This window comes from Schistocerca serialis, chromosome 4 (assembly GCF_023864345.2).
Source record: "Schistocerca serialis cubense isolate TAMUIC-IGC-003099 chromosome 4, iqSchSeri2.2, whole genome shotgun sequence".
NCBI lineage: Eukaryota > Metazoa > Arthropoda > Insecta > Orthoptera > Acrididae > Schistocerca > Schistocerca serialis.
This window is the reverse complement of record NC_064641.1, coordinates 467,267,472-467,289,678: the sequence shown is the minus strand read 5'-3', so window position 1 is coordinate 467,289,678 and position 22,207 is coordinate 467,267,472. Positions and strand designations below refer to the sequence as shown.

The following is a 22,207-nucleotide window of genomic DNA, read 5'->3' as shown; positions in this document are numbered from 1 at the left end:
CAAGCAGACATATTTAAAGACAAAGAGTTTGGGCAGAGATGTCAGTCGAGGCAGAAGTGTAGAGGCAAAGAAGTTGTTGAAAGACAGGTGAGGTATGAGTGGCGGCAACTTGAAATTAGCGGAGATTGAGGCCTGGCGGATGACGAGAAGAGAGGATATACTGAAGGGCAAGTTCCCATCTCCGGAGTTCGGATAGGTTGGTGTTGGTGGGAAGTATCCAGATAACCCGGACGGTGTAACACTGTGCCAAGATGTGCTGGCTGTGCACCAAGGCATGTTTAGCCACAGGGTGATCCTCATTACCAACAAACACTGTCTGCCTGTGTCCATTCATGCGAATGGACAGTTTGTTGTGGGTCATTCCCACATAGAATGCATCACAGTGTAGGCAGGTCAGTTGGTAAATCACGTGGGTGCTTTCACACGTGGCTCTGCCTCTGATCGTGTACACCTTCCGGGTTACAGGACTGGAGTAGGTGGTGGTGGGAGGGTGCATGGGACAGGTTTTGCATCGGGGGCGGTTACAAGGATAGGAACCAGAGGGTAGGGAAGGTGGTTTGGGGATTTCATAGGGATGAACTAACAGGTTACGAAGGTTAGGTGGACGGCGGAAAGACACTCTTGGCGGAGTGGGGAGGATTTCATGAAGGATGGAACTCATTTCAGGGCAGGATTTGAGGAAGTCGTATCCCTGCTGGAGAGCCACATTCAGAGTCTGGTCCAGTCCCGGAAAGTATCCTGTCACAAGTGGGGCATTTTTGTGGTTCTTCTGTGGGGGATTCTGGGTTTGAGGGGACGAGGAAGTGGCTCTGGTTATTTGCTTCTGTACCAGGTCGGGAGGGTAGTTGCGGGATGCGAAAGCTGTTTTCAGGTTGTTGGTGTAATGATTCAGGGATTCCGGACTGGAGCAGATTTGTTTGCCACGAAGACCTAGGCTGTAGGGAAGGGACCGTTTGATGTGGAATGGGTGGCAGCTGTCATAATGGAGGTACTGTTGCTTGTTGGCGGGTTTGATGTGGACGGACGTGTGAAGTTGGCCATTAGACAGGTGGAGGTCAACGTCAAGGAAAGTGGCATGGGATTTGGAGTAGGACCAGGTGAAACTGATGGAACCAAAGGAGTTGAGGTTGGAGAGGAAATTCTGGAGTTCTTCTTCACTGTGAGTCCAGATCATGAAGATGTCATCAATAAATCTGTACCAAACTTTGGGTTGGCAGACTTGGGTAACCAAGCAGGCTTCCTCTAAGCGACCCATGAATAGGTTGGCGTACGAGGGGGCCATCCTGGTGCCCATGGCTGTTCCCTTTAATTGTTGGTATGTCTGGCCCTCAAAAGTGAAGAAATTGTGGGTCAGGATGAAGCTGGCTAAGGTGATGAGGAAAGAGGTTTTAGGTAGGGTGGCAGGTGATCGGCGTGAAAGGAAATGCTCCATCGCAGCGAGGCCCTGGACGTGCGTAATATTTGTGTATAAGGATGTGGCATCAATGGTTACAAGGATGGTTTCCGGGGGTAACAGATTGGGTAAGGATTCCAGGCGTTCAAGGAAGTGGTTGGTGTCCTTGATGAAGGATGGGAGACTGCATGTAATGGGTTGAAGGTGTTGATCTACGTAGGCAGAGATACGTTCTGTGGGGGCTTGGTAACCAGCTACAATGGGACGGCCGGGATGATTGGGTTTGTGGATTTTAGGAAGAAGGTAGAAGGTAGGGGTGCGGGGTGTCGGTGGGGTCAGGAGGTTGATGGAGTCAGGTGAAAGGTTTTGCAGGGGGCCTAAGGTTCTGAGGATTCCTTGAAGCTCTGCCTGGACATCGGGAATGGGGTTACCTTGGCAAACTTTGTATATGGTGTTGTCTGAAAGCTGACGCAGTCCCTCAGCCACATACTCCCGACGATCAAGTACCACGGTCGTGGAACCCTTGTCCGCCGGAAGAATGACGATGGATCGGTCAGCCTTCAGATCACGGATAGCCTGGGCTTCAGCAGTGGTGATGTTAGGTGTAGGATTAAGGTTTTTTAAGAAGGATTGAGATGCAAGGCTGGAAGTCAGAAATTCCTGGAAGGTTTGGAGAGGGTGATTTTGAGGAAGAGGAGGTGGGTCCCGCTGTGACGGAGGACGGAACTGTTCCAGGCAGGGTTCAATTAGGATGGTGTCTTGAGGAGTCGGATCATTAGAAGTAGGATTAGGATCATTTTTCTTTGTGGCAAAGTGATACTTCCAGCAGAGAGTACGAGTGTAGGACAGTAAATCTTTGACGAGGGCTGTTTGGTTGAATCTGGGAGTGGGGCTGAAGGTGAGGCCTTTGGATAGGACAGAGGTTTCGGATTGGGAGAGAGGTTTGGAGGAAAGGTTAACTACTGAATTAGGGTGTTGTGGTTCCAGATTGTGTTGATCGGAATTTTGAGGTTTTGGAGGGAGTGGAGCTGGAAGTGGGAGATTGAGTAGATGGGAGAGACTGGGTTTGTGTGCAATGAGAGGAGGTTGAGGTTTGCTGGAAAGGTTGTGAAGGGTGAGTGAGTTGCCTTTCCGGAGGTGGGAAACCAGGAGATTGGATAGTTTTTTGAGGTGGAGGGTGGTATGCTGTTCTAATTTACGGTTGGCCTGTAGGAGGATGCTCTGAACAGCCGGTGTGGATGTGGGAGAGGAAAGATTTAGGACTTTTATTAAGGATAGGAGTTGACGGGTGTGTTCATTGGCTGAGTTGATGTGTAGGTGAAGGATTAGGTGGGTGAGGGCAATGGATTGTTCAGTTTGGAACTGGTATAGGGACTGATGGAAGGAAGGGTTGCAGCCAGAGATGGGAACTTTGAGTGTGAGGCCTTTGGGGGTAATGCCAAATGTCAGACAAGCCTGAGAAAATAAAATATGCGAGCGTAATCTGGCTAGGGCGAAGGCATGTTTGCGGAAGGAATGTAAATAAAACTTAATGGGGTCATTGTGGGGGTGTTGTGAAGGTGACATGGTATTAGAAGGTGGAAAGTGTAACATGAGGTGAAATGAAAATGAAAATAAAAATATATGGGGAGAGATAAAGGTGAACCGGAAAGAAACTGGAGATCTGGAATGAAAAAAGGCGAAAAGGTGTTGGTTACAGCTGGGCTATGTTGGACTTGGGTTGGTAGACAACGATGTGCATAAAGGTTAGGTGGTTGTGTTGCCGCCAAAACACGTTACAGGACGGAGAAATTCGGGAAAATTTCGAAAAAACTGCGTGTAGTATATTAAAAGGAGTGGTATAGTGGTGGCCCGCTATTAAAAGTGTGGCGGTGACTTCGTAAGCCGTTTCTACAGCGAATTGCTTGTCGCTACGAACACCGCCACAAAACTAATCATTACACCCAGCCATTTGAGAATGTATCTAGTGCATCTTTTTGAATGACATTGCATTAATCTTACCGAAATCCTGTGTACAGGTGGCACAGTTTTTAATTTTTGTTTTCCCTGGTTCTGCTGTTAGACATGAGAAGACTTGGAACAAACAATATATCTGCATCTGTAGTCATCTGCCTTTACAGTTGAAAAACACAGGGGATGGGTCAACCTGCAGTAACCTTTTTCAGTCTTTGTATTTTAAATTTAGGATTTTTGATGTAGCCGTATATATCATTATGTACATCTGTTACTTAATAAAAGAATTTAAAATTTACTTTTGTGGTACATTTGAATGTTTGTTGTTGTGTACTACTTCATTTACAATGGTAAGGACACTGTCCATGTAAGAACTCTACCAGCCATGGTCCGTCATGTGGCTGGGAGCAGCGGGAAGACAGGAAGAGCAACAGAGTTTGGTCACGTGTGTGGGAGGCACAAAGTTTGTCCACCTGTTGCTTCAGTGTTAGTATGTTGCATTCAGCTTCGCCATTGGATTGTGGGTGGAATGGTACACTCATGACGTGGTTGATGCCGGAGATGTTGTTAAACTATTCTAACTCGACAGCAACAAATTGAGGTCCATTGTCAGCCACAGTCATTTCAGGCAATCCCTCGAGGCAGAAGATTGATGATAATGCCTAGATTGCGGACTGAACTGTAGTAGAGTGCATGGGAACCGTGAAGGAAAATTTGCTGACAGCGTCAACAACAGTGAGCCAACGCATATTCCAGTGAGGTTCCACAAAATCGAAGTGCAAATGTTGCTGAGACACTTGAGGGTTTGGGCCATTCAAAGAACTACTTAGGTGGTGCTGATTGATGTTCAGCACAGGCTTGGCATTAAGAAGTCAGATGTTCAATTTGTGTGTCCAGACCATTAAAAGTGCAATGACATCATGTCAACTGTTTGGTGCAAATAACACCTTAGTGATCGTGGTGTAGCGAACAAAGCACGAAAGGCTGGAGAACTTATGGAATCACAATACGTGGGTGGTCATTAACAGTGTGAAGAAAAATCAAGCAAAATATCGGCAAACCACAGAGGTACAAATCTGTTCGGCTGAATGTGGCCAATAACTGCAGATTTAGTGCATTAGAATCTTCATATCAGGATCTGCTGCTGTGACCTGTGCAATTTTCTGATGATTAAGTGTAAAGCTATGCAAAACATCTGTGCCTCGTGCATTAGTGCAGCAACAAGAAGCAGAGGACTCATTGAATGCTGAATCTGGGCCAGTAGGGAAGGAGAAAGAGCATCTGTGTTGGCATGCTAATAAGTGAGCCGATACATGATCTTGTATTGGTAATATGATAAAAGAGGAGCCAACCCTTGCAACTTCTGGGCTGTGTAAGTTGCGACTGACTGAGAAGGGCTAAACAAAGATTGAAGAGGTTTGTGCTCAGACATCAAGTTAAATTTCGTGACAGAGAGATACTGGTGAAACTTAGTTACACCATATACAATGGTGAGAGCCTCCATTTTAATTCAAGATTTGACTGTACAAAACCCTGATCCATCCTGTTGTTCGTTATGGCTGTGAGACATGGAGTATCCGGAAACAGGACTTCCATAAGCTCCTTGTTTTTGAGAGAAAAGTGCTTCAGAAGATCTTCGGTGTGGTTCTGGATGCAGATACAGGGGAATGGAGGATCAGATACAACCAAGAGCTTGAGGAACTATACCAGCAGCCCAACACAGCAGGAACTGTCAAAGCCAAACGAATGCAGTGGGTCGACCATGTAGCCCGGATGGAGGACCTCAGATGGCCTCGGAAGCTCCTGGATTTCACACCTACAGGAAAGAGACTGCCAGGGCGCCAGGGAGACCCAAGAAGCATTGGAGGGATGGACTCCATGAAGATTTAAACCAAGTGTCAATAGATGTGAATGGATGGCAGATAGCAGCAATGGACAGAATACAGTGGAGGAGGAAACTTGTAGATGCATGCAGTCCACTGGGCCTGATTACGTAGTAGTAGTATTAGTTTGATCAGCATCTTTAATGCAAAGGCAGTCAGCCTGTCAACCGAATGAAATTTGTGGCAAAACTGCACCAACGCTGTAAGAGGAAGCATCCACAGCCAAGACCACATGTTTGGCTGAATCAAAATGAACAAGTTCTCCATCAGTAAGCAAAGCATCTTTCAACTTCTGGGTAGCAGACTGACACACTTGCAACCAAACAGAAGGAACATTCTCCCTGATCAAGTCACTTGCTCTGCCTAGTCAGGCAAAGTATCACACCAACGTTTTGCTCTTCTACAGATTGGATGGTGGACAGAGGCGCTGGTAGTGAGACCCCCTTGTATGACTTCTGGGACATTTTGTTTTTACTGTGATGTGAATGGCGTTAAGAATAAACAGAATGTATTGCATGAGCTTCTCTAACACAGACTGCAATTCCCACATTGCATGTGGGTTGGAGGTCACAGATAGCAAGAAAATGTGATTGATGGGATGAACACTCTGGCTGAAAATGACATAACCTAAGTACTCAAGTTCTGTCTCAAAAAACACACATTTGCCTCTGTTACACTTGAGACCAGCTACAGTCAACACTTGAAACAGAGTATGAAGGTTGCTAATATGATCTTCAGGATTGCAACATGAGATGAAGACATCATCTAAATAATTCAAGCTAAAACGAGCTTTTGCAGTCAGCTGCTCCAGAAAGTGCTGAAATACAGTGTGTGCGGAAGTGAGGCCAAATGGCAATCTCAAGAATTTGAAGAACCCAGATGAGTGTTAATGACAAAGACCTATTGCGACTGCTCATCCAGAGATATTTTCAATTAAACGTCACTGGATTCAAGTCAGTTTTGGAGAAATAACATCCAGCATCCAATTTATCCATCAATTCTTTCATTGTCTTGCAAAGCAATTTATCCATCAATTCTTTCATTGTCTTGCAAAGCAGTAAGTTCCTGAGCCACTTATTCTGGAAGAGCATGAGGAACAGGATGCGCTCAGAAAGAACATGGCTGTGCAGCATTCGTAATTGTATCATGAGCAACAAAATTGTTAGCTCTCCTTAAACCCTCATAAAACAAACCCTGAAATTCTGCACATAACTTAGGAACACAGTCCCATGGCTTGAAGGAAGTAACAGAAAGTACATTGTCCTGAACACTTAATCCGAACAAATCAAAAGAGTCTAGACCAAAAATGTTAGCACTGTCTCAGAAGTAAAGCACTGTAAATGTCACTGTCTTTGTCAGATTTAGGAAAGAATGCCTTGTGGCCATTAGACACTGTCAGTGTATGGCATGAGGAGCACAACTTATGTTTGCCAAGCAATGTGGTTGAGCAAAGTCATTGAAGCTCCAGTGTCAAGTTGCAAATGGACTGATCCTCCAGCAATACTGTTCCCAAATTAGTGTGTCAGCTACACTGTGCATGATGTCATCACAAATCATTGCATCACTGTAGTATTTGCCACAGTGACGTTTGAATCTACATTATCTAGTAAGGCCTTTCAAATCGGTCACCCACCAATAATATGACTGTCTTTGTAGCTTTTTTTATGCATCCTAAAGAATTTGTCATAGGTAGCTGCCACTTGTGCTGTATCTTCAAAATACTTTGTAAGTGCCTGTAAAAGTTTCTCATATTTTACATGTTCTAGGCACAAAGTGGGAAAGAGTTTGGTGCACAATCAGTAAGCAGTCACCCCTGCCATGAACCAAGAAATAAAAATGTTTGTCAATACCTTGTGTAAGATGTGCTGCGATTTGCATATTAAAGTGTGCAAGGTATTCATGACAGTCTTCCTTCATCTTGCCAAATTGATGAAATGGCTGCATGTGGTGTGGGCTGCTGTTGGTTCCAGTGATGTTTTTGAAGCCGCCTGTGCTGCCGTGAAATGATTCATCACTTCAAGCAGTTGTGCCATTTAGTGACTCTGAAACTGAATAACCTAAGTTATAAGTTAGATCAGTGGCAGGCAGTACAGCAGGTGAATGCGACATGGTAGTCATTTTGAACTAAGCAATGCATAAAGAAACGAAAAGCAATACAAAACAGCACAGGGGGGGGAAAAAAAAGGAGGATGCAAAAGTAGCAATGTCGGAAGAGTGCCACACGTGGAAATGAAAACATCTCATCGCCTGGTTTGTTGTAAACCACTATGTATACAACGGTAAGGAAAGGTGGGCTACAGAGTGGTGCAGCAGCTGTAGGGAAGCTGGACAGGAGCAGAAATGAATAGTGAAAATGGAAATACAGTAAACGGAAGTTTTACTTAACTTATAGCTTTCTCCCAGCATTGCGAAGAAACTTTACAAAAGAACAAACAGCAATAAACTCCAACTACTACAATTTACTTACTGCACTTATTGTGCAGTGTGAGGCTTCCACTACCAATACATGAGCAAACTATTGAAGGCTGACTAAGATAACACTGCGACTGCAACTGAGACTGAGACAGGGCCATGTAGCTGCAGCCGGCCATCCTATATCGCAGCAGCAGAAGGTGCGCAGAGTTCGAGCTGCTATAGGCATGGCTCAGTGGGTATACGTCAGTGGATCTGTCGGGTCCTTGGGCAACTGCTATCGGCGTCTGTTGGAAATGTGCATTTCTGTTGCCAACTGTGAGATGACAGTGAGAATGGTATCAATCTATGATACCACATTTGTTCATGTGTTCTTCATTCTTCGTGTTGAGAACACTGCATTGTGGATATAGTACTGACTTCCTTGTACTGTTTCTCCCCTTGTAACATTATCTCTGTATTGAAACTTATGTCTTTTGCTCTCTGCCCTCTCCTCTAAAATCAGCAAAGGGAATGCGTGTGGACTCCACAGTCAACTACACAAATTTGAAAATGTGTATCATTATTCATATCTGTTAAAATTCCAGAGAAGAAATTGTTTATTCTTCAGACTCACAATTATTGTTCAATATCTATGTGCTTTTATTCTGATTTTAAAAAATGTTGGAAGAGTATTTGTTTCAAATCATACATTATTCTTAACAGTCAAGTATTATTTTTGTATGATGAAAATCTCATTCTAATAACATATTTGCAGATTCAGTTATTGGATTATTATATATTAGTTTGAATTTATTAACAGAAAACATCACAGAAAGAGGCTAAAAATGAGGTAATTCCAGCAGAAATAATTGCAGCTGAAAGAACAGTACCAATTCCAGAACCAAGGAAAACACAACAGCAACTGATTGAGGAAGGTCGTAAAGAAACTGAAGAGCTCTGTCGTCATATAGAAGAATTAGAACTAGATATTCGAAGTTTGAATGCTAAACTTGCCCAGGTAATTCTTCTGAAATGTAATTAGTCATAGTTGTACTACTGCTTATGTTGTGTTGCCAAGGCTAATTTTATATGTGAAGTTATTGTGCACAAATTTTAGTACGATTGATATTGAGACAAGTTCTTCAATTATTTGAAAGGTGGTACTATTACAGTACCAAAATCATCAAAAGCAACTCTCTTTTAGTCTCAGTCTGTTCTTCCCTTATTTCAGATGTATTTACATGTCTGTATACCACTTCCAAATTATTATTTTTTCATGTTCCGTTGTTGAGTCCCTATTGTCATGTTTTCATGTTCCATTCTTGATTTTCTTTCTTCTTCTGTCCTATGTTCTTTCATTAATGTTACTTCTTAGATGGCTCCCATACTTAAGCCATGAATAATCTCTCTTGTCTGTCCCCCTCCACCCTCCCTTCCCTTCAGTTGAGGGAAAAACTGAATTTGACATCTAATGATTAACTTTCTTCACGACTTTTTTTCTGCAGCCTTCGTTTTTTCATTGTCTTTATCTCTGAGCTATAATTGTTTTTTAATGATTTAGTTTAAATAATATAAGTGTGAGAGTCAAAAGCTTACATTCTTACTTTGTAAGGTTGAACTATTGTTGAAGCCTTCTGAGATTTCTGTGAAAGAATTAGAAATCAGCATTGACAATAATTTACTTGAACAAACTACATAACTTCATCATTGGTTGTATGAGGACTGTGGAACAAGTAAATTCTGTAGCTCTGTAGTGTGTGGAGGAGTGGTGATAGCAAAATGATTTCAGCATAGCAGTGTCGCCTGTCTCTGATAGTCTGGCACTGTTGCAGAAATTATTGAACTTTTATGTGTGCTACAACTGTAAATCAAACTAGCATCTATCACTGAAAATCCCACAAGTGTGAATTGTATGTTGTAATTAGTTTCCTCTGTGTGAAAAACATGAACGCTGTAGACACTTCTGTTTAATGCATGCTTAGTGGTTGTTACTCCTAAGTGTTATGTATCACATCAGTATAATTTCTGTTGAAAAACAATTTATGACTTACAATAATATGTTGTAGATTTCAGGAGAAACTGTGGCAGAAGACCGAACACTTCAGGAACAGAAAGATCGTTTGGCTGTAAAACAACGGACTTACGAGCTACTGCCTGAAGCAGATGAAAATCTTGCAAAACTTCAATCTCTGGTTGAAAACAGTGCTCAGAGGCTTGTAGGACTAGCAGCCCAGTGGGAGAAGCATCGTGCACCACTTCTTGCCAGATATCGTGAACTCAGGCACAGAAACTCCAGCCGTGCAGTAAGTACATATAATGACAACTAAAGACATGATCTTCATTGTTACTCTTGTAGAATTGTTACGGTACTGCAATATTGACTTAAGAAGTTTTTAGATTACAGACCCAGAATGTGTTATCTCACTTATGAAGCTTGGAAATTATTGCTTGTGAATTTTTGCATTATAGATTTTGTTCACACGGTGTGCCTTTAAGGCATTTCACTGCTTACAAATTATATTTTCTTTCACCATAAACTTTGTACATGGTAATACTTGCGTCAGATTATTGTGTAAACGATGAAGTTTAATAGACAACAGGAAAATAAAAGAATGGGAGCAGCCTTTGAAACACACACGCACTATTCAATTTTTAGCTTGAAAAAGGATTTTTCTGAAAGCTAGGTTTCATTATTTTCGTGTGCCTGTCAATGTCTCAATGCTTTTCCTGTTTGGTGAGTTGTTATCTTTACTCCTAAATTATTTACATTCTGCCAGAGCATTTGATACCATATGGAATTTGTAAAGGTAACCCTGGAGGAGAACTGGTATTTTCAGACAAACAAATGGGTAAATAGTTTTGTCATAAGAATGTAAACTGCTCAAATATCCATCTTTTGGCCAGTTTACAGCACTTTTTATCATACCATAATGAGGTTCTGACTTTTGAGTGAATGTGCATTTTGAATCAGTTTATTCAACAATGGAAAATCCCGGATAAAATGTAACAATAGTATGAAAAGGATAATTGCTACTCATCATATAGCGGAGATGCTGAGTCATAGATAGGCACAACAAAAAGACTGTCAGAAAGTGAGCTTTCGACCAGCAAGGCCTTCACCGGAAATAGACAACATGCAAGTGTGGCACCCCTGCCCCCTTCTACCCCCCCCCCCCCCCCCCCCACCTGACACACACACACACACATTTAAGACTCTTTATGAATGGTTTGCAAAATTTGATTGAGGTTGTGCTTCTGTGAAACAATTTTGTGAAGGCCAACCAAAATTCGTTATTCCCAGTTGGGGATCAGTATGTGATCCAAGAGTTTACCCATAGAGACATGCTTAAGTGCATTGAAGACTGGAGTATATTCTGTTTTAAGCAAACATTTAGCTATTAAAGAGAGAGTCTTCCTTGTCGATTCTGTACAGTTTGACCAAAGATCACAAACAGGCTTGTCAACTGGTGCACAGAAAAGCTCATTAGATTTGATTGAGGAATTAAAAAAAAATCTGTATTCAACATTGCGACAGGAATCAAACTCCAGAATCTAAGCATTAGTCAACTGATTGTGGTGTTCCACAGTGAACCAATACAATAAAAGTATTTTGTTGGTGAAGCAGTTCAATGAAAATGACCTTCTCTTTACACATGGGATGTGTCTTGACCACTGATTTAAAGGATCAGAGAACAATTGAACAGGGGAAGAATCAAAATTTTGCTTGCCGTAAGTCATTGATAAAATACAGAAAAACATAAAAAAAAAACATGGCATCATTCTTCTGTGCAACAATGCAAGCTGTCACACAGCATGTCAAATAATGGATTATTTTGTAGAGAAACACATTGAATTAATGTCTCATTGCCTGTATTTACCAGGTTTATTTTCAAATGACTTCGTTTTGTTCCCTTGCATCAACACACGAAATGCTTAGCCAGTGACTTCATAGCCTCAATAAATTCTTGAGTCCGTTCGAAACAATGTTTTGAGCTTCAACATCAGCGTGGAAAAAAGTCCACAATTTGTTTGAATGAATCCAAAGGTTTATAAATATTAAAGGCACACATTCTGAGAAACAGTAAAACTGTTCGTTCCAAAAAATAGTTTTCTTTTATTGTCTTTGTAAAAACTTGAAAAGCAGCCTTCGCAAGACTTAAAAGCTTAGTCAATCAACCATTCATTCCCAGTCTTATTCAGGTTTGACTGCATCTAGTGTTAAGCCAATTTATTAATACTATCAACTCACAGAAGCAAAATGCTTGTTTTTTTCCTTTTACTAAAATATCACATTTGTGCATCTTTGTTCTCCATATGTGCTATGCCAACAGTGGTAAACCGTCCCTCTCTTAATGAGCGGAAGGTGTTGTCAAAGCATATGTAGCTCAACATTGCACAATAGACCTTCCGTAAACTATCTTTTCGTGCTCCTAATATACACCGCACACTCACGTAATAGTCACCAGGAACAATGTACGCTGCATTCAGTTATAAACCTGCTCATACCATTTCCCAGTCCTATGGCCCTATCCTTATCCCCTCCTCTCTCTACTTGCCTCATTGACTTTGTTACTCCAAGTCTTGTATTTTATGTACTTTTTGTCATCACTCTGTTCTTCCTGGGTTGTCCCTGCGACTTAGTCATTTATCGTCTTGTTGCGCTATTTTCTTAGCAGTTTTCTGGAATCTTGCAGACCTCACTTCCTGCTAAGAGACCTTTTTATCTGCATAACTACCATTTGTCATTGCTGTCTGTGTATGCCATTGTGCACTTTGTTGTATTTCAGGACCCAGGAGGGACAATTTGTGTGACAGTCTAATAAGTTCGCCCCCCTCCTCCCATGAGAGATGAATTTGAATATACCATACTATTAGGAATAATTTTGTATTCACTTTGTTTCTTTGCTATACAGCTACCTATGTAAAATACGTGCTGAGCATTTGAATGAATAGCCGAAATTTATTGTACATGTGCTATAATCAAAAATGGCATCAGAATAAATTTTTGATTAGTATCGAATGATTAATCTGTTTTCAGTCAGAAAGCCAGAAACAAGCAGATGCCATTCGAACACTGCGAGAAAAGATGCGTGAACTTACCGATGAGGTTCACAGTAAAGAAGAACTTCATACACAGTTACTTGCAGACTACGAGAAGGTGTCAAAGGATACAAACACGTGAGAAACTTTTATGCTTTCAAGAGTTGATTGTCAGTTGCTATTGCACTTATTTAACAACACAGTTTAAATACATGCTTCAGCAGACTTTTATTAATGATATTTGCATTCTGTAATTAGAATTGAATGGGCATACATTTTCATTCATCATTATTGTTCAAAGATAAAAATTATGGATTTCCATAGTGGAAGAGATGAGCTGTGATCCTTTTTTAGAAAGGGGGGGGGGGGGGAGGGTGAATCCTTTCTAGGAGTACAAATTACTGACTCTTCTTACTTCATTTAGCTACAACTAAGGTGGCTGGCTTCACATTATACTCCCAAGGTCTGTTAATATTAGTTTTGAGGTGATAAGGTTTGATGCAATTTTCCTTCTGTCAGGTATAATGTGTGATTTATGGAGGGAGGCAATTCTGATACCTCTCCTCAAACAAGGAAAGGCCTGAACATATCCTGGTAGTTACTGGTGTGTTGCTGTAACAAGATGTATGGAAAAGACCTTGGAACAAATGGTCAACCATTGTTTGATCTGGATATGAGAGACCAAGCAGTTCCTTACTCGCTTTTAGTGTGGATTGCGGAGATGTTGATCCACTGTCGACAACCTAACCCTGCTAAAGGTGGCTATCTAGCGGACTTTCCAAAATAGACATCATTTATCAGGACTCTTTTGACATCAGTAACGTGCAAGACACTACTGGGAGGTACAGTATTCTCTGACAGCTCCACCAATGGGGCTTCTGTGGCCAACCCACCATATTTATTTGGTCCTTCAGCTCCACCAATGGGGTTTCTGTGGCCACCTCACCATATTTATTTGGTCCTTCAGCTCCACCAATAGGGCTTCTGTGGCCACCTCACCATATTTATTTGGTTCTTCGTATCTAAATTCTTTGTTAGATACCAAATTGGTGACATGATGTCAAATAGTTTTGAGCAGAAGATTGGTGTTCCCCAAGGAATTGTCTTTGTCATAGCCATAAACAGCATAATGTCTGCAATAAGGGATCCTGTGAAAGCTCATTATTTGTTGATGATGATTTTGCAGTTTTCTGTTCCTCCTCCAACAATGTAACAGTGGCTCATCAGTTGCAACTGACAGTGAAGAGGTTGGAGGGGTGAGCTACAAAGTCACATTTTACAATTTACTTCCGATAAGAGTGAGTGTGTGTGTATGTGTGTGTGTGTGTGTGTGTGTGTGTGTGTGTGTGTGTGTGTGTGTGTGTGCGCGTGTTTTCCTTTGAATTGTTCTTATATTATTGCTTATGATCTACATCTACATCTACATACATACTCTGCAATCCACCATAAGGTGCGTGGCAGAGGATACCTCGTACCACAACTAGCATCTTCTCTCCCTGTTCCACTCCCAAACAGAACGAGGGAAAAATGACTGCCTATATGCCTCTGTACGAGCCCTAATTTCTCTTATCTTTGTGGTCTTTCCGCGAAATTTAAGTTGGTGGCAGTAAAATTGTACTGCAGTCAGCCTCAAATGCTGGTTCTCTAAATTTCCTCAGTAGCGATCCACGAAAAGAACACCTCCTTTCCTCTAAAGACTCCCACCCGAGTTCCTGAAGCATTTCCATAACACTCGCATGATGATCAAACCTACCAGTAACAAATCTAGCAGCCTGCTTCTATGTCCTCCCTCAATCCTGATAGGGATCCCAAACGCTCGAGCAGTACTCAAGAATAGGTCGTATTAGTGTTTTATAAGCGGTCTCCTTTACAGATGAACCACATCTTCCCAAAATTCTACCAATGAACCGAAGACGACTATCTGCTTCCCCACAACTGCCATTACATGCTTGTCCCATTTCATTTCGTTCTGCAATGTTACACCCAAATATTTAATCGACGTTACTGTGTCAAGTGCTACACTACTAACAGGATTCTTTTTCCTATTCATCTGCATTAATTTAAATTTATCTATATGTACATCATTCTGCATTTTAAAAGACTTAGTGAGGTTTTAGGGCCTCATTTTTATTCCATACCTCCAAGATTGCCACACTTGCGTTATCTGAAAACGAGGACCCAGAAAGTGCTTCATATCTTAAAAGTACCTTAGCCACAGGTCTTGTGGAACAGACAGGACAAATCTTCTCCTGTTTTATAGGGATTTCATGAGACAGCAGCTAGAACATGGGTGTGTGATATACAGATCAGTGATGGGTTAAGGAAAGGCAAACCTACGTTTACGGCATATGTAGAGTTAGAGAAAGTTTTTGACATTGTTGATTGGAATACTGTCTTTGAAATTTTGAAGGTAGCAGGGTTGAAGTACAGGGAGCAAAAGGCTATTTACAATTTGTACAGAAACCAGACAGCAGTTACAAGAGTTCAGGGGCATGAAAATGAAGCAGTGGTTGAGAAGGTGGTGAGACAGGGTTGTATGTTGTTCAATCTGTACATTGAGCAAGCAGAAAAGGAAACACAAGAAAAATTTGGAGTAGGAATTAAAGTCCAGGGAGAAGAAATAAAAACTTTGAGGTTTGCCAATGACATTGTAATTCTGTGAGAGACAGCAAAGGACTTGGAAGAGCAGTTGAATGGAATGGACAGTGTCTTGAAAGGAGGATATAAAATTAGTATCAACAAAATCAAAACAAGGCTAATGGAATGTAATAGATGGTGCTGAGGGAATTAGCTTAGGAAACTAGCCACTTAAAATAGTAAATGAATTCTTGCTATTTGGGCAGCAAAATAACTGATGATGGCTGAAGTAGAGGGGATATTTAATGTAAATTGTATACTGATAATGGCAAGAAAAGGGTTTCTGAAGAAGAAAAATTTGTTAACACTGAATATAGATTTAAGTGTTAGGAAGTCTTTTCTGGAACTATTTGTATGAAATGTAGCCATGTGTGGAAATGAAACATGCACACTAAACAATTTAAACAAGAGAATAGAAGCTTTTAAAATCTAGTGCTACAGAAGAATGCTGATGGTTAGGTGGGTAGATAGCCTAATTAACAAGTAGGCACTGACTAGAATTGGCAAGAAAAATCAAGGACATCAAAGTATCAACAATTTAGTATTTGAGGGATGTGTGGGGGATAAAAATCATAGTAGTTGTTGTTGTGGTCTTCAGTCCTCAGACTGCTTTGGTGCAGCTCTCCATGCTACTCTATCCTGTGCAAGCTTCTTCATCTCCCAGTACTTATTGCAACCTACATCCTTCTGAATCTGCTTAGTGTATTCATCTCTTGGTCTCCCTCTACGATTTTTACCCTCCACGCTGCCCTCCAATGCTAAATTTGTGATCCCTTGATGCCTCAGAACATGCCCTACCAACCGGTCCCTTCTTCTTGTCAAGTTCTGCCACAAACTCCTATTCTCCCCAATTCTATTCAAACCTCCTCATTAGTTATGTGATCTACCCATCTAATCTTCAGCATTCTTCTGTAGCACCACATTTTGAAAGCTTCTATTCTCTTTTTGTCTAAACTATTTATCGTCCACGTTTCACTTTCATACATGGCTACACTCCATACAAATACTTTCATAAACGACCTCCTGACACTTAAATCTATACTTGATGTTAACAAATTTCTCTTCTTCAGAAACGCTTTCCTTGCCATTGCCAGTCTACATTTTATATCCTCTCTACTTCGACCATCATCAGTTATTTTGCTCTCCAATTAGCAAAACTCCTTTACTACTTCAAGTGTCTCATTTCCTAATCTAATCCCCTCAGCATCACCTGACTTAATTTGACTACATTCCATTATCCTCGTATTGTTTTTGTTGATGTTCATCTTATATCCTCCTTTCAAGACACTGTCCACTCTGTTCAACTGCTCATCCAAGTCCTTTGCCGTCTCTGAAAGAATTACAATGTCATCGGCAAACCTCAAAGTTTTTAATTCTTCTCCATGGATTTTAATACCTACTCCGAAATTTTCTTTTGTTTCCTTTACTGCTTGCTCAACATACAGATTGAATAACATCGGGGAGAGGCTACAACCCTGTCTCACTCCCTTCCCCACCACTGCTTCCCTTTCTTGCCCCTCGACTCTTATAACTGCCATCTGGTTTCTGTACAAATTGTAAATAGCCTTTTGCTCCCTGTATTTTATCCCTGCCACCTTTAGAATTTGAAAGAGAGTATTCCAGTCAACATTGTCAAAAGCTTTCTGTAAGTCTACAAATGCTAAAAATGTAGGTTTGCCTTTTCTTAATCTGGCTTCTAAGATAAGTCGTACGGTCAGTATTGCCTCACGTGTTCCAATATTTCTACGGAATCAAAACTTATCTTCTCCAAGGTCGGCTTCTACCAGTTTTTCCATTCATCTGTAAATAATTCGCATTAGTATTTTGCAGTTGTGACTTATTAAACTGATAGTTCGATAATTTTCCCATCAGTCAACACCTGCTTTCTTTGGGATTGGAATTATTATATTCTTCTTGAAGTCTGAGGGTATTTCGCCTGTCTCATACATCTTGCTCACCAGATGGTAGAGTTTTGTCATGACTGGCTCTCCCAAGGCCGTCAGTAGTTCTAATGGAATGTTGTCTACTCCCGGGGCCTTGTTTCGACTCAGGTCTTTCAGTGCTCTGTCAAACTCTTCACACAGTATTGTACCTCCCATTTCATCTTCATCTACATCCTCTTCCATTTCCATAATATTGTTCTCAAATACATTGCCCTTGTATAGACCCTCTATATACTCCTTCCACCTTTCTGCTTTCCCTTCTTTGCTTAGAACTGAGTTTCCATCTGAGCTCTTGATATTCATACAAGTGGTTATCTTTTCTCCAAAGGTCTCTTTAATTTTCCTGTAGGCAGTATCTATCTTACCCCTAGTGAGATAAGCCTCTACATCCTTACATTTGTCCTCTATCCATCCCTGCTTAGCCATTTTGCACTTCCTGTCGATCTCATTTTTGAGACGTTTGTATTCCTTTTTACCTGCTTCATTTACTGCATTTTTATATTTTCTCCTTTCATCAATTACATTCAAATTTATTCTGTTACCCAACGTTTTCTACTAGCCCTCGTCTTTTTACCTACTTGATCGTCTGCTGCCTTCACTACTTCACCCTTCAGAGCTATCCATTCTTCTTCTACTGTATTTCTTTCCCCCATTCCTGTCAATTGTTCCCTTATGCTCTCCCTGAAACTCTGTACAACCTCTGGTTTAGTCAGTTTATCCAGGTCCCATCTCCTTAAATTCCCACCTTTATGCAGTTTCTTCAGTTTTAATCTACAGTTCATAACCAATAGGTTGTTGTCAGAGTCCACATCTGCCCCTGGAAATGTCTTACAATTTAAAACCTGGTTCCTAAATCTCTGTCTTACCATTATAAAATCTATCTGATACCTTTTAGTATCTTCTGGCTTCTTCCCTGTATACAACCTTCTTTCATGATTCTTAAGCTATGTGTTAGCTATGATTAATTTATGCTCTGTGCAAAATTCTACCAGACGGCTTCCTCTTTCATTTCTTACCCCCAATCCATATTCACCTACTGTTTCCTTCTCTCCCTTTTCCTACTCTCAAATACCAGTCACCCATGACGGGAGATCAATAGATGAATACAGTAAGTAGATTGAGAAGGATGTAGGTTGCTGTAGTTATTCGGAGATGAAGAACCTCACTCAGAGTATTTTAGGATGGAGAGCTACATGAAACCAGTTTCTCAGCCTGAAGACTGCAGCAGCAGCAGCAACGACACGGTCATTTTTTTTCCTGCATAATAGTTTAACATATGCAGATACATTAGTAATCCTATACAGGTAAATGTGATTCGCAAACAAAATTTATGCCAGATTTTTACAGCTAGAGACATTCTGCACCTCATTACTGGGAAATATAAAAAGAAATATTTTTGAATTAATGTTTCTTAAATATCTTAGCAAAAAATGTAATGATTCTGTTATCTTCAATGCCCACACTGTGATGCCTGCTACTATGTGCCCGCAATTCACATGTCACACAGCCTATGGTCGACCATTCCTGGCTCGTGCAGTGCTGCCCAAGCGTACAGCATGGGCGTGGTCCACGCACACAGCTGCCCTCACAGTAAAGTAGCAACACCTGGCTGGCGTAGCCATGTCAGATTGCTGCATGACGGTACTACACCAATTGCGCTGTATCACAGCATCATAGACTTATTGGTGGTGGCATATTCCTATACTGCCACAGCTTTATAAATGCACACAGCACCTCATTCAGCCAGCTTGTGTTATACTTCCCTGTTGCGGACCTCTTGATCCCATATCATTCAGTTTACCCTGATCTGGATTATCAACTCTGCATGTAACTAGACTATTCAAGGACTTCAAGGTACTCAAGCCATCAGGTTCATCCACGGACTTTGTTGATCACTATCCCAATGGCAGCATTAACTCAGTTATCAAAGTGTTGTATTATTATGTTTTTCCTTCTCCATCTGTAGAGAAATAAACCTCGTTAATTACTCACGCCTTTCGTTATTTGTTGTTCCACCATTCACGTATACAGCAGTAATCATACTAGAGTTCCTTTTCTCAAGATTTTTATGACTGATTTCCACTTCCCTTTCTTACACTCTTTCTTCTACTTTCATAATTTCTGCACCCTCAGGCGTGCCATGGGCCAATTTTGCTGGCTTTAAGTAATTTTTTTCGAGTGCTTTCTTCAGTTTAGCTAAATCTTGAGAGATAAGCTCATCTCGTACCTTCTTAGGTCCCCCCACCCTTACCCACCCCCCCTGTTCTTACAGAGCCACTGTCTCATTCAGTTGATTTTTTTCATGTCATTCATTTACTTAATCTCCTTTTCAAGATGAATTTGGTTCTGTTTTTCTTGCTTTTTTTCTAATTCAAGTTTTCTTTCCCTTTAACATTCTTCCTTATAAGGAGTATAAGTTGCATGTGTTTGCTATCCACAGGTAATGAGCCGTGCGTCAGTGGGCACAGAAAAAAAAAAAAAAATGGGTATTGTTCCTAAGCATCCCTCAGTCAAAATGCTCTTTAAAATCTTCTAAGCATAATCACATTGACTTCTCCTTATGTGTGCTTCAAAATCGAATCTCTTCTCTCCATCTGTATTTCCATGGGACAGTTTGAAAGAAACCTTAACAGGTTTTGAAACTTTTAGTAACTGTGAAGGATGAGTCTGTTTTTGAGATGCGCTGCTGCCAGTAATTATTGATATCTTTGTTTTCTAAAGTTGAATCCTCTTTTACAGATTGTACAACTTTCCACACGTCTAACAAGTAATCTTGCCGGACATCGAACAGTATCATTTCTGCTACCATTAATGTGGCATTGTAGCTTCTGCTCTTAATTCGTTCTTTTGTAGTCTAAAAATATAAAACTTTTCAGTGCTGCTCTTGATAAGCACGTCATTTTCATCACACATTTGCGAGTTGCAATGTAATATTTTTGGCCCTTCTTTAGAAGCCACGACTTGTCGTGTTCTTCCAATTTACTAAGCTCTTCGGTTACTTGCTCACTAACACCTAATTGTTCAAGAGGAAGCAGATTAACCAATGTAATGAGTTCCATTTGAAGAACTTCAGAAATACTCAGAATTTCTGTTTACAACTTATTTATCAATGGTGTTTGGCTTTGTAAACATCGTGTGTACTTACTGAATAGTTCAGCACACAAAATTGCGAAATGAAGTTCAGATATCATTGGATTTTTTTTAGTGTGTTCACAGTGGCATTGTAGGATTGGGACTGAACAGTAGCAGAGTTCTATTGTAGAGGTATGTGCTTAAAAAAATAATATTGAATACCATTCCATTATTGCAAAATCCTGTTGGCTGAAGGTCCTAAAGTAAGGCACTTAGTGGTGTGGAATATTAGACTGAATTATTTCATATTCTTCCTAGCAAATAGGCCAAACATCAAAATAATGGTAAATATTGACCAGAAACTGAGATGCTTCTTCACCTACACGTTATGAAGTCTTTGCGTGGGCTTTATGAATTGCAAGAATGTTGCAGGTTCCGACATTTATAAGTTTGTCTACCCCAAGTCTCCTGGACGTCACTATTTAAAAGGCTAAACAGTTTTTTATTGACATTAAGTCTGTCTGATCCCAGTGTAAGGCATTTATTTAGGGATAAGTTGGCTTCAGAAAGTGCCTCACATAATTTCTGATGTAACTTTCAATCATCTGCTTTACTGAGTTCTTAAGCGAAGTGTTGTTATGCAACACTTATTCTCTGATCAAAATGCAATAGTCGTTTGTAATTCTTTTTTGTCTTTAACATTGGTAGTTTCATCAGAACTGAATGTGTAATATGATGAACATGGTTTTTCTAATTTATATTCCCCAAGAAACGGTGCAAATGCATCAGTTATTAGGTACCTCATTTTTTTGACAAAAGTGCAGAATGTTCAGGAAGACTATCAGGGGGCATCAACTTAAAAAGCCACATATATAATTTGAATTTGACAAATCCATAGAGTAATTGGGAATCACTGGTTTTATTGTCCAAACATATTCAACAATGGTAGAACTATCCTTGGTACTTAAAATCTGTACTGTTGGCACATTTTCCAAACGTGAAGGGTACGTCTGACCTGAAACTTATAAATGTAACTGAACTATTTGGCTTTTCAAACCATTCACTACAGAATCTACGTTTCCACATTCCAAAAAGTTGCTTTTCAAAACAGGACAGTGTGTCAAAGCAGCAATATTATCACAGAAAAATTAGAAATTGGAATAAAACTGGAAACAATTGTAGTAGAGGAAGATTTGACACTAATAACAGTTGCAAAAATTACAGAAACTCTCAAAAATAAAAGGGGAAATCTGTCTCAAATTTCAGAAACCTTTCAGGTTAGGTTTTATGTACTTCCTTCTTTGGGGCCGTCCAGAAAGTTAAGTGAATGAACATGAATACAGAAACTTGGAAACAAAACTGTTTTCTTCCTAAAAGAGCAAAAAAGGTTACTAGTGGTGAGAAGGGTGACTGACTCTTCACCCTGCGTTTGGAATCTGCATTAAAAAATAATAATAATAAATAAAAATGTACTGAATTGCTTGATCCGGTGCAAGTACAGACCCAAATCCAGGGTTGGAAGTGACTGCCACATTGGTTACTGCAGAAGCCCTGACTAATTTTAGATTTAGTACAGGCTGCATTCCTGCAAATGTTTTTAATACAACATTTTATGACATTTTAAATGAACACCACACCTATATAGCTGTATCCATGGCTGGGTATAAACAGGTGGATTTCATTCCTTGCTCTGTTGTTTTCCCCTGATAGCGCCTGAAGATCCAGTTACTCAGGAATTCACTATGTTTGATGCCCAATTATACATGATCTTGAGGGCACTGGAGCAGATGAGATGTCTCATCACTGCTAAATTCCTCATTTGTTCAGATTTCCTGGTATCCTCATCTCTCTAACACTTGTACCCAGCAGGTAAAGTAGTCCAGAATATCCAG

At 40.6% G+C, this 22,207-nt stretch overlaps 1 protein-coding gene across 2 annotated transcripts in view; it reads left to right on the top strand.

The window, feature by feature from the left end:
* LOC126475113 (coiled-coil domain-containing protein 22 homolog) overlaps positions 1 to 22,207 on the top strand; it is a 214,912-nt gene that overhangs the window by 141,790 nt on the left and 50,915 nt on the right. For both annotated transcript variants that reach the window (XM_050102697.1, XM_050102698.1), the window contains exons 6-8: positions 8,444 to 8,641; positions 9,690 to 9,926; positions 12,662 to 12,801. In XM_050102697.1, coding sequence (XP_049958654.1) covers positions 8,444 to 8,641; positions 9,690 to 9,926; positions 12,662 to 12,801 — 575 coding nt within the window. The remainder of the gene's footprint in view (positions 1 to 8,443; positions 8,642 to 9,689; positions 9,927 to 12,661; positions 12,802 to 22,207) is intronic.